This window comes from Cariama cristata, unplaced genomic scaffold (assembly GCF_000690535.1).
Source record: "Cariama cristata isolate BGI_N322 unplaced genomic scaffold, ASM69053v1 scaffold949, whole genome shotgun sequence".
Lineage (NCBI taxonomy): Eukaryota > Metazoa > Chordata > Aves > Cariamiformes > Cariamidae > Cariama > Cariama cristata.
In genome coordinates this window covers 2,332-14,150 of record NW_009637192.1, presented here as the reverse complement: position 1 = coordinate 14,150, position 11,819 = coordinate 2,332, and the positions used below count along the sequence as shown (strand labels likewise).

The 11,819-nt window shown below is 51.5% G+C and overlaps 1 protein-coding gene across 1 annotated transcript; it reads left to right on the top strand.

The window, feature by feature from the left end:
• Positions 1 to 525: 525 nt before the first annotated feature.
• Positions 526 to 7,064, top strand: FMO3 (flavin containing monooxygenase 3). Its single transcript, XM_009708178.1, has 8 exons — positions 526 to 657; positions 2,446 to 2,634; positions 2,944 to 3,106; positions 3,994 to 4,136; positions 4,278 to 4,477; positions 4,606 to 4,964; positions 5,980 to 6,052; positions 6,725 to 7,064. Exons 1-8 carry the CDS (start codon positions 526 to 528, stop codon positions 7,062 to 7,064), a joined length of 1,599 nt encoding a protein of 532 aa, XP_009706480.1.
• The last annotated feature ends 4,755 nt before the right edge of the window (positions 7,065 to 11,819 follow it).

The window sequence follows — 11,819 nt, the reverse complement described above, 5'->3', positions numbered from 1 at the left end:
AGAGGTGGCTGCTGCTGCTCAGTGACCCTTGGCTCTATCTTGCAATAATTTCAATCCAACATTTTATTTCCTAATTTAGGAGCTCTGCACCCAGAGCTCCTCCTCACTTACAGCTCTGGGGTTGCTAAAGTCCAAATAGCACAAGTTGTTCGTCGAAACAAGTCACAACCCCTCGGCACTGGCCCTGCCTCCCGTGCAACGCTGCATAAAAGAGCTTTGCTCTCTCCGTGGAGCTCCTCCCGAGCCACGGCACTTCTCCGGGAGAGAGCTCCTGGGTACCGGGGAAAGCCTCAGCTCTTCCTCCCTCCCCAAAACTCCTACACACCTACCTGGGGGCTGTGTGGGAAGTAGGTGAGTGTGGATCAGCAAGAAACCTCCGGGTTGTTTAAGGAGCTGGGGAGACTGCTGGGGAGGAGGTGGGTAGCCCCGCTTCCATGGGGCATTGCTGGGGGCTGCAGACCCACCTGGGTGAGCGTGCCCGGGTGGTCTCTGTGACACAACCGTGTTACCTGCAGGTAGGACGGCATGGTGCGGCGTGTGGCGGTGGTGGGTGCCGGCGTCAGCGGGCTGGCCGCCATCAAGTGCTGCCTGGAAGAGGGGCTGGGGCCCCCCTGCTTTGAGAGGAGCGAGGACATCGGGGGGCTCTGGCGCTACGTGGTGAGTGGCTTTGGCTGCCTGGTTTCAGAGCTGGCTGGGGAAACCTGTGTCCTCGGGGCTGGGATGCTGCACCTGGTTGCTCTGCTCTGATGGCTCCATGTGGGAGGGCTTAGTTGGTCCAGTACAGGTCCCCAGGTCCCCTCCCTTACCTGGGGGGACAGCCTGGCCACCTCCTCAGCTCAAGCCAAATCCCCGCTGAAATGCCAGCCACTTTCTTTTGGGGATGGAGGCAGACACCAGCTTCTCCCCAGCTAAGGAGCTGCACCAAGGATGTGCCCATGTTCCCCTCAAAGCCCACAGAGACCGGGACAGCTCTGAAGTGTGCAGGTCTCAGGCCATCCAAAAATCACCCTGAGGGGCTGCCAGCAGCGGTCCCACCTTGTGGAGCACTCGATGCTGCTCAAGGTAGCTCTCAGAGTGCTTTTAAGTAGTGACAATGCACCACGGAGCCAAAAAGGAGCCCAAATGAAGAGTTAGAGGCTTAGACCCAGAGCCATCTCATCCCATGTGCCTGCTGGCGGGCTGGGACCAAAGGGATGGTTTGGGGTGTGATCGCCGTTGCAGGAGCAGCTCCAGGTGCTGTTAGGGAAAGGAACTGAGCCCGTGTGAGTTAAACTCTGGTGCAGAAGGGAAGGGCAGAAAGCTTGTTCTGGGCCATCTGAAATGTTTGGTTCATCTTAAAACATGGACCACGTGTTTTCTGTCTTTTCTGGGGAGGGCTCTAGCAAATTCCTCCAGAAAGTTTGGTGATACTTTTTGATATTTATAACGAATTTCAGAGCAGAATATCACCACTGAGGGGAAAAGTCAAAAACACTTAACCTCCTTATTTGGTTTATGTGTTTTGTTCTTTTTTTTCTTTAAACTGGAAGTTGGTAATCATTTGGCCAACCCAAATATGAATTTTACAGTGCAGAAAACTCACTGTTGATTTTTCCCAGCTCTGTCCCGGCATCAAAGCCATCAGGAAAGGGTAACGCATCACCAGTGTTTTGTGCTGTTAAGTGCCGAGTGTCAGGGCAGACATAGCAGGTGTGTCCCCCCCCACCTCCGTGATGGGGACAGGGTGATGCATGGGGCTGATGATTTTGGGCAGGACTGGACCAGGCCATCCCAGGCCCCACTGCACGCATGGTGATCTTGGGGATTTCAGCAGATGCCCCATGTCCTGCCCTTCTAGATGTCACTGGGACGCTGGCTGGCATGGGCACTGCCAGCAGTAGGCACAAGCCTCCATCCGTGTCCCTGGCCAGACCTGCCCCACGGTTGCATAAAGCACAGGCAGCTGACCCGCTGCACCAAAGCAAACGCGCCTGGCCAGCCTTCTGCCTTCGCTTGTGCAATCGCCAAGACCACGTGCACAAAGGAGCAATGTCTGAGAGCACCTGCGGGATTTTTTGGAGGCTTTACAGGCAGACCAGGAGGAAGCTGGGCACTGGGAGGTCCCATGTTACTTGTCTCCTGTGATATTTTGCACATACAACTGTGTCACACCTGATGCTCTCTAGACCTGCGGTGGAGAGGCTCTGGCATGGTCCTTCAACAGTGCTCCCTTCCCCTGAGGTTTCCACCTTCCCTGGCAGATGCACTTGTAACTGACTCCTAAATGCCTTGGGTGATGCAAACCCTCCTCCCAGCCTTTTAGGACACTCCTCTGCTTACGGGGTTATGGCACTTGATGGCTTTTGCCAGGGGGTGATGGTATCTGGAGGAGTTGGTGCAGGGCTTCAGGACAGGCAGGGGTCACTTCCCCCCTCATGGGACACATCCACGCTCCTCTCCCTCCAGGACCAGCCAGAGGAAGGCAGAGCCAGCATCTACCGCACAGTTTTCACCAACTCCTGCAAAGAGATGATGTGTTACTCCGACTTTCCCTTCCCCGATGACCACCCCAACTACATGCACAACGCCAAGCTGCAGCAGTACATCTGCAAGTACGCCGAGCACTTTGACCTCCTCCAGCGCATACAGTTCAAGGTTAAAAAGCCTGGAGTGGAGAGGGGTGGCGAGTAGTGGGGGGACCTGGGCAGGAGGGACATCGCCTTGGTGCCAGGGTCTCCCTGCTGCAGGGAAAACCCTGGGAGAAAATACTACAGAGGGAAAAAAAACCTCCTGGTTTTGTTAATGCAGGTTCCATCAGTTCTCCTCTCTCTGCACTTGCCAGAGCAGCCAGCACAAAATTGCATGGGCAAACATCCCCTGGGACCTCTGAATCCCACCGACTCACTAAAGCTCTTGGTCTGCTCCACGGCCACCTACTTATCTTTTTTCTTTCTTTCTTTTAAGACCCTGGTCACCAAGATTAAAAAACGCCCTGATTTCTCTGTGACGGGGCAATGGGAGGTGGTGACCCAGAGAGATGGGAAGGAAGAGACAGCAGTTTTTGATGCTGTTATGATTTGCTCTGGGCATCATGTCTACCCAAACCTCCCCCTGGCTGACTTCCCAGGTAAGCTGCGTGTGTGTAACTCATCGGCCGGGACACAGCTGGGCGATTACCTTCCATCACAATGTCTGACCCTGCAAAAAAAAATGCCTTTTCAGGATTAAAAAGAGTGTTTTCCTTGAGAGCAATACTTTTGGGGATGGGATCCATTCAGGAAATCAAAACCTGTTTTGTTTTTGTTTTTTTTTTTTTTAAAAGGAAAAAACCTCAATATCCAAACTGTATCAAAGCAGGGACGTTTTTACTAGAGACAATGCTAATCTTTCCCCCTCCCAAAAATTTCATGGCATTTCCTTTAACACAAGATTTTTCATAAATGGATTTTGTAAAACACTTTTTTTGGCATTTTCCCATGATTTCTAGCACAAATGTCACATGTGTGACCCAACAGCCTTTGCCCCTCTGTTACAGGCACATTATTGGGAAAAACTTTCTCACTGGCAAGAAATATTTGGTGCTCTTTGGAAGACGCAGGGCTTGAGGCACTAGCTGGTCAGAAAAACTCCCCTCAAGTCCTTTGCCATCTTCTCTTTCAAAAATGGAAGCTGCTTCCATGTTGCTCGCTGCATGAGGGTGTAAAGCCGCACCGAGGGGATGGAGTGTGGCTGTCCGGGTGCATTGGGGCAATGTTGGCGTTGCAGTAGTACCTTTTTGGGGTACAGAAACACCGTGCAAAGGTATCCTGTGCTGGCACGTGCTTTCTGTTTAAATATTAAATGAAGCTAATGACAGATCTCATCCAACTATGGGTTTGCAATATCCCAGGAGACACCTGCTACCATGAGAAACGCCCAGACGAATGCCCCAGCAGCATCTGCGGAAAGGGGAGATCCGAAGCCTTCCTCTTCATTCCTGGGGTGAATTATGACCCCCTCTGTTCTCCTCCCCAGGAATACAGAAGTTTAAAGGCTGCTACTTCCACAGCCGAGAGTACAAGGAGCCAGAAAAGTTCAGAGGGAAGAAGGTGCTGGTGATAGGCTTGGGGAACTCCGGCTCTGACATCGCCGTGGAGCTCAGCACCGTGGCATCACAGGTACGGGGATGTACACCAGAGCCACTGGGGAATGAGGGGGTTCCCCATCTGCTCGAGCATGTGCCACCACCTCCATGAGACAGCCCCAAGGGCTCGCAGCCATCACGGGGGCAGCTCACCCCTACTTGACTGTCTCCCCAGGTCTACCTGAGCTCCCGAAGTGGGTCTTGGGTGATGAGCCGTGTCTGGGACAACGGCTACCCCTGGGACATGGTCATCCTCACTCGTTTCCGGAATTGGCTGGGGAACATCCTCCCCAAGGCGCTCAGTGACTGGCTGTTCGTGAGAAACATGAACCGGTTCTTCAAGCACGAGAACTTTGGCCTCATGCCACTGAACAGGTACACACGGGGTCATCCATCCCCAAACTGCTTGAGGGTGCTGATTCCAGAAGGGGCTGGACTGTGCCTATCTTGGGCTGGCAGCAGAAGCCACTTCTGTGACAGCCCCACCACCTTTGCCCTTGTAGAACTTCCCGCAGGGAGCCGGTGTTCAACGACGACCTCCCGGGCCGCATCACCTGCGGTGCGGTGGTGATGAAGCCGAATGTGAAGGAGTTCAGAGAAACATCCGTCTTGTTCCAAGATGGGACTGTGCAGGATGACGTCGATGTGGTAGTCTTTGCCACTGGTTACAGTTACTCCCACCCTTTTCTGAAGGATGATTCCATCTTGATAAGCAGGGACAATGAGGTCATCCTCTACAAATGCATTGTCCCTCTTCACCTTGAGAAGCCAACCATGGCAGTCATTGGGCTGGTCCAGTCCCTTGGACCTGCGATCCCAACGGTGGACATCCAGTGCCGCTGGGCAGTCAAGGTGTTTCAGGGTAGGTGGATGGACACGTGGTGCGCGAAGGTCTATCTTCTGTTAATGGGAAGTAGCATTTCCCAACAGCAATGGGAAGGCTCAAACTGAAAATCCGGACAGGACCTGAGGTCTGAGGAACACCACAGAAACACCAATAATGGGTTCTCCATGTGACGGGGTGCTTTTCAACGTGAGAGCAGGTCACTTTTCAGCCCACTGCAGATATCAGTGAAGTCCCTGTGGTGGGGCTGAAGAGTCTCTTGGGCATCACTGCACGCCTTTAAGGATAGAGGAGCCAGCGCTGTCACATCCTCAACACCCAAACTTGACCCAAGTCTGGTTCTTGACACCGCAGGGAAGAGAGGCACCCAAGGGCTCAGCTAATCCCTGCAAACCTCATCCTCTGCAGGAGTCTGCGGGTTTTGACCCAGATAGAGTTAATTTTTTCCATAGTAGCTAGTATGTGACACTTCTGGGTTTGTGCTGAGAACAATGTTGATAACGCAGGGATGTTTTTGCTACTGCTGAGCAGGGCTTATGCAAAGTCAAGGCCTTTTCTGCCTCTCACCCCACCCCACCAGCGAGTGGGCTGGGGGTGCACAAAAAGTTAGGAGGAGACACAGCCGGGACAGCTGACCCCAACTGACCCAAGGAATATCCCATACCGTTTGATGTCATGTTCAGTAACAAAAAACTGGGGGAAGAAGGAGGGGTGTTCAGAGTGGTGGTGTTTGTCTTCCCAAGTAACCATTACACATGATGGAGCCCTGCTTTCCTGGAGATGGCTGGACACCTGCCTGCATGTGGGAAGTGGGGAATCCCTCGGTGTGGCTTTTGCTTTACCAATTAAACTGTCTTTATCTCAACCCACGAGTTTTCTCACTTTTAGCCTTCTGATTCTCTCTCCCATCCCACAGGGGAGGAGTGAGTGAGCAGCTGGGTGGTACTAAGCTGCTGGCTGGGGTTAAACCATGACAAGGAGGAATCTCCTGGGCATCACTTCCCTTTGCCGATGCTCTTCCTGCTCTTTCCAGGACAGTGCACGCTCCCCCCGGTCAGTGAGATGATGGATGACATTGATGAGAAGAGGAGGAAGAAGCTCAAGTGGTAAGTGTGGCTCCTGGGACTCCCTGTGCTGGCAGAAGAGCCCTGCCATTGTCTCAGCCCCAAGTGGGCTGGGTACAGGTGCTAAGGAGGCCTGAATCAGGCAAGTTTGGGTGGAAAATTCGTGATGGAAAGATTTCCTGTCTGGAAATGCTCGTTTGCCGTCACTGAGGGTTATCAGGCTGAAAAAGCATTTCTCATTCACACACAAACAGGGTGAGGCCCCAGCAGAAATAGAACATTTCCATCATTATTCTTCGAAGTGACACTTTTTTGTTTCATAAAGCCCACGAAATGCCTTGCCTTCCCCCTCTCTGAATGTATCTGATATTATAGCGAGCCAATACTTTAAAAATATGACTGTAACCAGCGAAAGCTGGACCTGGCCCAAGCAATGTTTTATTTTGTTTTTTAGAAACCATTGCATTGTAGGAAGTTTCAAAACGCAATGTTTTCTTGTGAGCCAGATTCCTCCACTTACAGCAGCAAAGATGCAAGTCCCATGGAGCCGTGGCCCCCAGCCAGCTCCACTCCCCAGGTTTGGTGAGGGAGAGCAGAGGACAGACCCTGCCTCCACTGCGCTTAAAGAAAAAAATTAATTTAAAAAAAAAAAAAGGCTGGGTGGGGACAGGACATAAACCAGCCCCTGTTTATGTCCCTCTCTCTCCCTTGAAGGTTTGGGGACAGCACCACGCTGCAGACGGAATATATCACGTATGTGGATGAGCTGGCCTCGGACATCGGCGTGAAGCCCAACGTGCTGAAGCTCCTGCTGACAGATCCCCGACTGGCCCTGGAGGTCTTCTTCGGCCCCTGCACGCCCTACCAGTACCGCCTGATGGGCCCGGGGAAGTGGAGCGGTGCTAGGAAGGCCATCCTCACCCAGTGGGACCGAACGCTGCGGGCCACGCAGACACGAGTCACCCCCGCCGCCCCCAATACCTTCCCCTGCTTGGCCATGCTGGGGGTGCTCTTCCTCCTGCTCCTCCTCCTCCTCACCACCCTTTACTGCTAGAGGATCCCAGGGGGATGTGGCGGGGACAGGGAGGGATGCCAGAGTACCAAGTGCTGTGCATGCATGGGATGCTTTCTCCCACTGGGCAACGTGTGCTGCTCTCTGCTCGTTACCCTGAAAATTATTCACCAAGAGATCCCTAAAAAACGGCATTGATAAATCAGGTGCAATCTCCATGCCCGGTAAATTTGGGATGTTTCTCAGCTGAGGCTATGAAAGAGTATAAATACCAGCCCCAGTAAGTAAAGCTGGTTATTTTATCCCTCTAAATGTGTTCAAGTAGTGGTGCGTTGCTACACTTCTTTAAATCTCCCTGCCTGCTGTCTCTTTTTCGGGTGGAAAACTGGAGTTGATGTGTTTGGTTTTTCAAGAAGAGTTTTGGTGTAGAGCTTGCCCTCTAGCTAAAATGAGCTTGCCTGGATTGGACCTTCTTAATAATAATTTTCATAACAAGTAAAGAAAAAAGCCACTTTTTTCTCCAGTGGGGAAAGATGCCCAAATGAAAAAAATTCACATTAAAATATTGAGAGGAATACTCTGGTATATAAATAAATGACCTGCAAGCTCTCAGAACAACATCTGGACTTTGCTGGAATGTGTGAGCATCCCAAAGCTGAGATGAACTGTGTCTGCCAGCCAGATGTCCAGCCCAGCTGGGGCTGGGTAACCCAGTGCTGTGGTTGCTGTGGCCATGGCAAAAGCATCCTCGGAGAGATCCCTCTCCAAGCTGCTTCGCTTCCCACTGGGCATCACTGGCCCCACAGTGACAGCTTGGATGGTCACCTGTGCCTTGGCTTGCCCCTCTCTGCAGTCACCCCCAAGGTTTATCCAGGGGTGACAGCGATGTGCTATCTGCCCAATTACCCACCACCCTGAGGGGGCAAAGCTTCCAAGGTTCACCCTCACCTGAGCAAGTGGGGAGGAGCTGGACACATCCTGGTGAGCTGCCGAAATCCTGACGTGGCCACATCTTGAGGGCTTTTTCTTTGCGTCCATCTGCCAGGAGTGGAACCACCCACAGTGTAATTTTGGTGCTCCCCGGGAAGCACCCTGCCTGTGGGCAGCTGCAGGCATCTCAGCTTTTCTCCTCCATACAGCAGTAACTTACAGGTTTGCAAAATGCTCCATGGTTTTATGAAAAGCACCATGTAAATGCAAAATAACATCATTACCGTGAGCTCTAGATCTGGAAATGAGACTATAGGATGCCTCCGCTTTCCTTTTCAGTGCCTCTGCCCAAGTGCTCTGCTAACACGCTTCTTCCTACCAGGAGGTGAAGATGTTTGCCTGCTCTTATTTCTTCCAGTCCAAATGATGCATACCCATGGTGGGAAGCGATCCCTTCCTATGCCTGTGGTCCAACGCAGAAGACCTCAGACAAACCATTTCTCTCAAACACAAATGAAAATATAGTGGCATCATCCGATCAGTTTTTTTAAAATTCTTTTGCATTTAACAAGCTGTGTGTGGTGTATCGCTGTGATTTGCTTTCTAGCTGATGATGGCAGCCTTGTTAACCAGGTAGGATGCAGATGGCAGTGGTGGGGGATGTCACTGCTTACTTTGTGCCGGCAGGACCCACGGCAAACAGGATGGGGGTGGGAGCCCTTGCTTTTCAGAAGCCGAAGTACCAGGTTATGCGAAAGAAAGGGCAGGGGGAAGAAGAGGCAGCTGTCGGCACTGGGAACTGTGGGATGCGCTGGGGAGGTGTTGGGGTGCCAATGAGGTGAGCAGAGATGATGTCAGGGAATGAATGAACAGGGTTTGTGGGGTGCTGGCAGGGCAGCCCCCCTTCCCCAGGTGTGGTCAATAAATGGATGTGGGCCAGGCTGTGACAAGGACTCTCTAGGGCTGGCTTACATCTGCAAAATGGGTTGAATGACTTCATCGTTATCAGACATGAGGCCATAGCCTGTGTCCACGCTGCTGAGAGCACACTGGCTGCACTGCTCTTCCCCAGGTGAATTACAGGGTGTTACTGCTGGCCAAAGGATCACAGGGAAGCTATACCCGGCTGCTGGTTTTAAATTCCTCTGTCTGCAGCTGTTCTCATGTGAGCAAACCCTCCCCGGGGCCAAACCCCCAAACCCAAAGGCATGTCTCCAAACAAGGGCATGTGGGGTAGTCCTTTGCAGAGCAGAGATGCACCCCATGTTTCCTTTTACACCAGATTCCACATTCCTCTGTTATTCAAATAAGTAATTATTTTACATGTGCAGAAGTGGTAATAGAATCACAGAATCCATTTGGTTGGAAGAGCCCTCTGGGATCATCGAGTCCAACCTTTGCCCTAACACCCCCATGTCAACTAGACCATGGCACTAAGTGCCACCTCCAGTCTTAAACACCTCCAGGGATGGTGACTCCACCACCTCCCTGGGCAACCCATTCCAATGCCTAACGACCCTTTCTGTGAAGAAATGCCTCCTCATTTCTAACCTGGACCTCCCTGACGCAGTTTCAGACTATGCCCTCTTGTCCTGTCACTAGGACGAAGCACTGGAGAGCAGGCACTGCTTTAGAAAAGGCAGATATGGGGTGGCTGAGCTCAGAACTTGCATGTCCCAGGCCTGGTTCAGATCAAGATATTCATTCAGAGCAGCTATTGTCAGGTTGTTCCACGTGTCACCGCTCCTGTTCCCAGATCCATGTTGTATGGATTAAACTGGAGGTTCCAGGCTCTTTTCTTTCGACCCCCCTCCTTCCAGTCAGAGGGGAAAAAAAGGGCAGAGCTTGGCTCATAAGCTCCCCCAGCAGCATCACATCTCCTTGCTGCACCCCTCTATGCTGTTGTTTCTTCTCCTGCCACCCACCCTCCCGTGCCATCAGGCCATTTGTACATTTGCAGTCTGGCTGCCTTGGCCATGGTGGTCCGACCTCTCCAAATCATGATCCCATCAGCTGGGTGAAGCTCTCAGAGAAATTATCCAATACTCTGACCTCTGTAGAACAATTTCCTCGTTAAAAATAATTTCCAGAATATAAATAGGAAACACCAGCCAGTGGGGCTAAGCTTCAGTGATGCTGAGCAGTTCCAAGGCCCCAGGACTACCTGTGAGGGCTCAGCAGCTTCTCAGACCAATTAGCAAGCCAAGGCATGAGCCAGTCGGAGCTCCTCTATCAATTTAGTCTGGAAAATTCCCATTTAAACTGATCGTAGAGGTGGTTCTGCAAAATGTCCTCAGTTATCTCCAAATGTCAGCTAACAGCTTGTCTCTGCTCTAGAGATAAGAGAAGACTTGATGGCCACTCCAAAAGCAAGCATGAAGTTGTGTGGGAGGTGCTGGAGTCTCCATCACCAGAGGTATTTAAAACAGGTGAAGGAAACAAGGTGGTAAAGCTCAGTTAGAGCTGCTTTTGGAGGAGAAGATGGGTCAGATGTTCCTGAGGTCCTATCCCACCCTGTCTCCTAGGGTCTGGTGAAGCTATCGGAGGTCAAAGAAGATCTGCCAGCTGGTGTGAGCTAATGCAGCTCCGCAGTGCCTGTGCCGGCTCCTCAGCAAGGTACTTCTGAGTGGTCTGAGAGCAGTGCCCTGCTCAGTGTTGGGGATTTTGTTCTCTTTAAAAAAAAATTAATTTCTGGGTATAAATACGCACAAGGGCTCCTAGGCAGGAGGCTGGGGTGGTGCAGGAGCACATTGCTGCCTGAATTCGGAGTGCTGCTGTGTCCCCGTGCCGGGGGACAGGAATGTCAGCCACGGGCACACCTCCGCTGGAGATGCTCTCAGCGAGGCGGCAGGAATTGAAAGCATTTAAACTGCCCGGCCTGGGAGTTTGGTCAATATTTACAGAAAGGGGTCAGCTGCGCTGACTGAATTTTTGAAAACACTTGAAGGCCGATGGATGCCTTCACCGAGTGGTAGTGGTGGCAGGAAGGCGCCTTCGAGTCAAGCTGTACATGTCTTAACCATCTGCGCTCCAGATAGCTCTTCCTAATGATTATTTGCTTACAAGTTACTTTAACTATAAGTCCTATTTGCTCTGACAGTCTCTTTAGTAGTTATGTTTTACTACCTGTGAAATGACAGAGACAGACCCCTCAACGCTAAGGTTTGGCTCAGAAGAGCAGAGGAGAGTCTGAAGCCCTTCCTAGTGCTGCACGTTATTTGGGTGCATCTCCCACGGCACTTGGGGAGCACACGCGTTTATCCACTCTGAGTCCTGGTACAAAGACATGGTGAGCAAGGGAGGGCATATGTGTCCATCAGGGTTGGTCTTGTGAAGATTTTTGAGCAGTTGTCTAGGGAAGCTCTTAAATGTACATTTTGGAACCTCCAAGAGTAAGAAGTTAAAAACTGTAGTTCTCCAGGCTTTATTGACACAATAGGTTTAACAAGGGCAGCAGCTTTCTCTTGACAAATTCCACAGGTTACAGGCCTGGAAAACACGGTGACTTATTATTAAATCAAGTTAAACTTTGCTGAGTATGTTACGGTAAAACACTCGTGCCCTCCGTGCAGAGACCTCCTTGCCTAGCAAGCAAATCCCTCTCCCATGGTCGCTGCTACAGCCCATGTCTGCTCCAGCACATCCCTTGGGTCTCCTTGACGGTGACATCTCTTGGGGGGCTTCAGGAAGAGTTCAAGCTATTGAAAGTACCTAGCTCTTGATAAAAAGAAACCTAAGTGTCCTGCCAACGTTTGTCACTGGCAGTGTCCTCTGTGTGCTGGCAATAGTAAATAGGAAAACAGCCCCTGCTGCTTGGGGTAGAGGTTTTGTCTTTTTTTTTCTTTTTTAAGCAGGAAACTGCCTTTT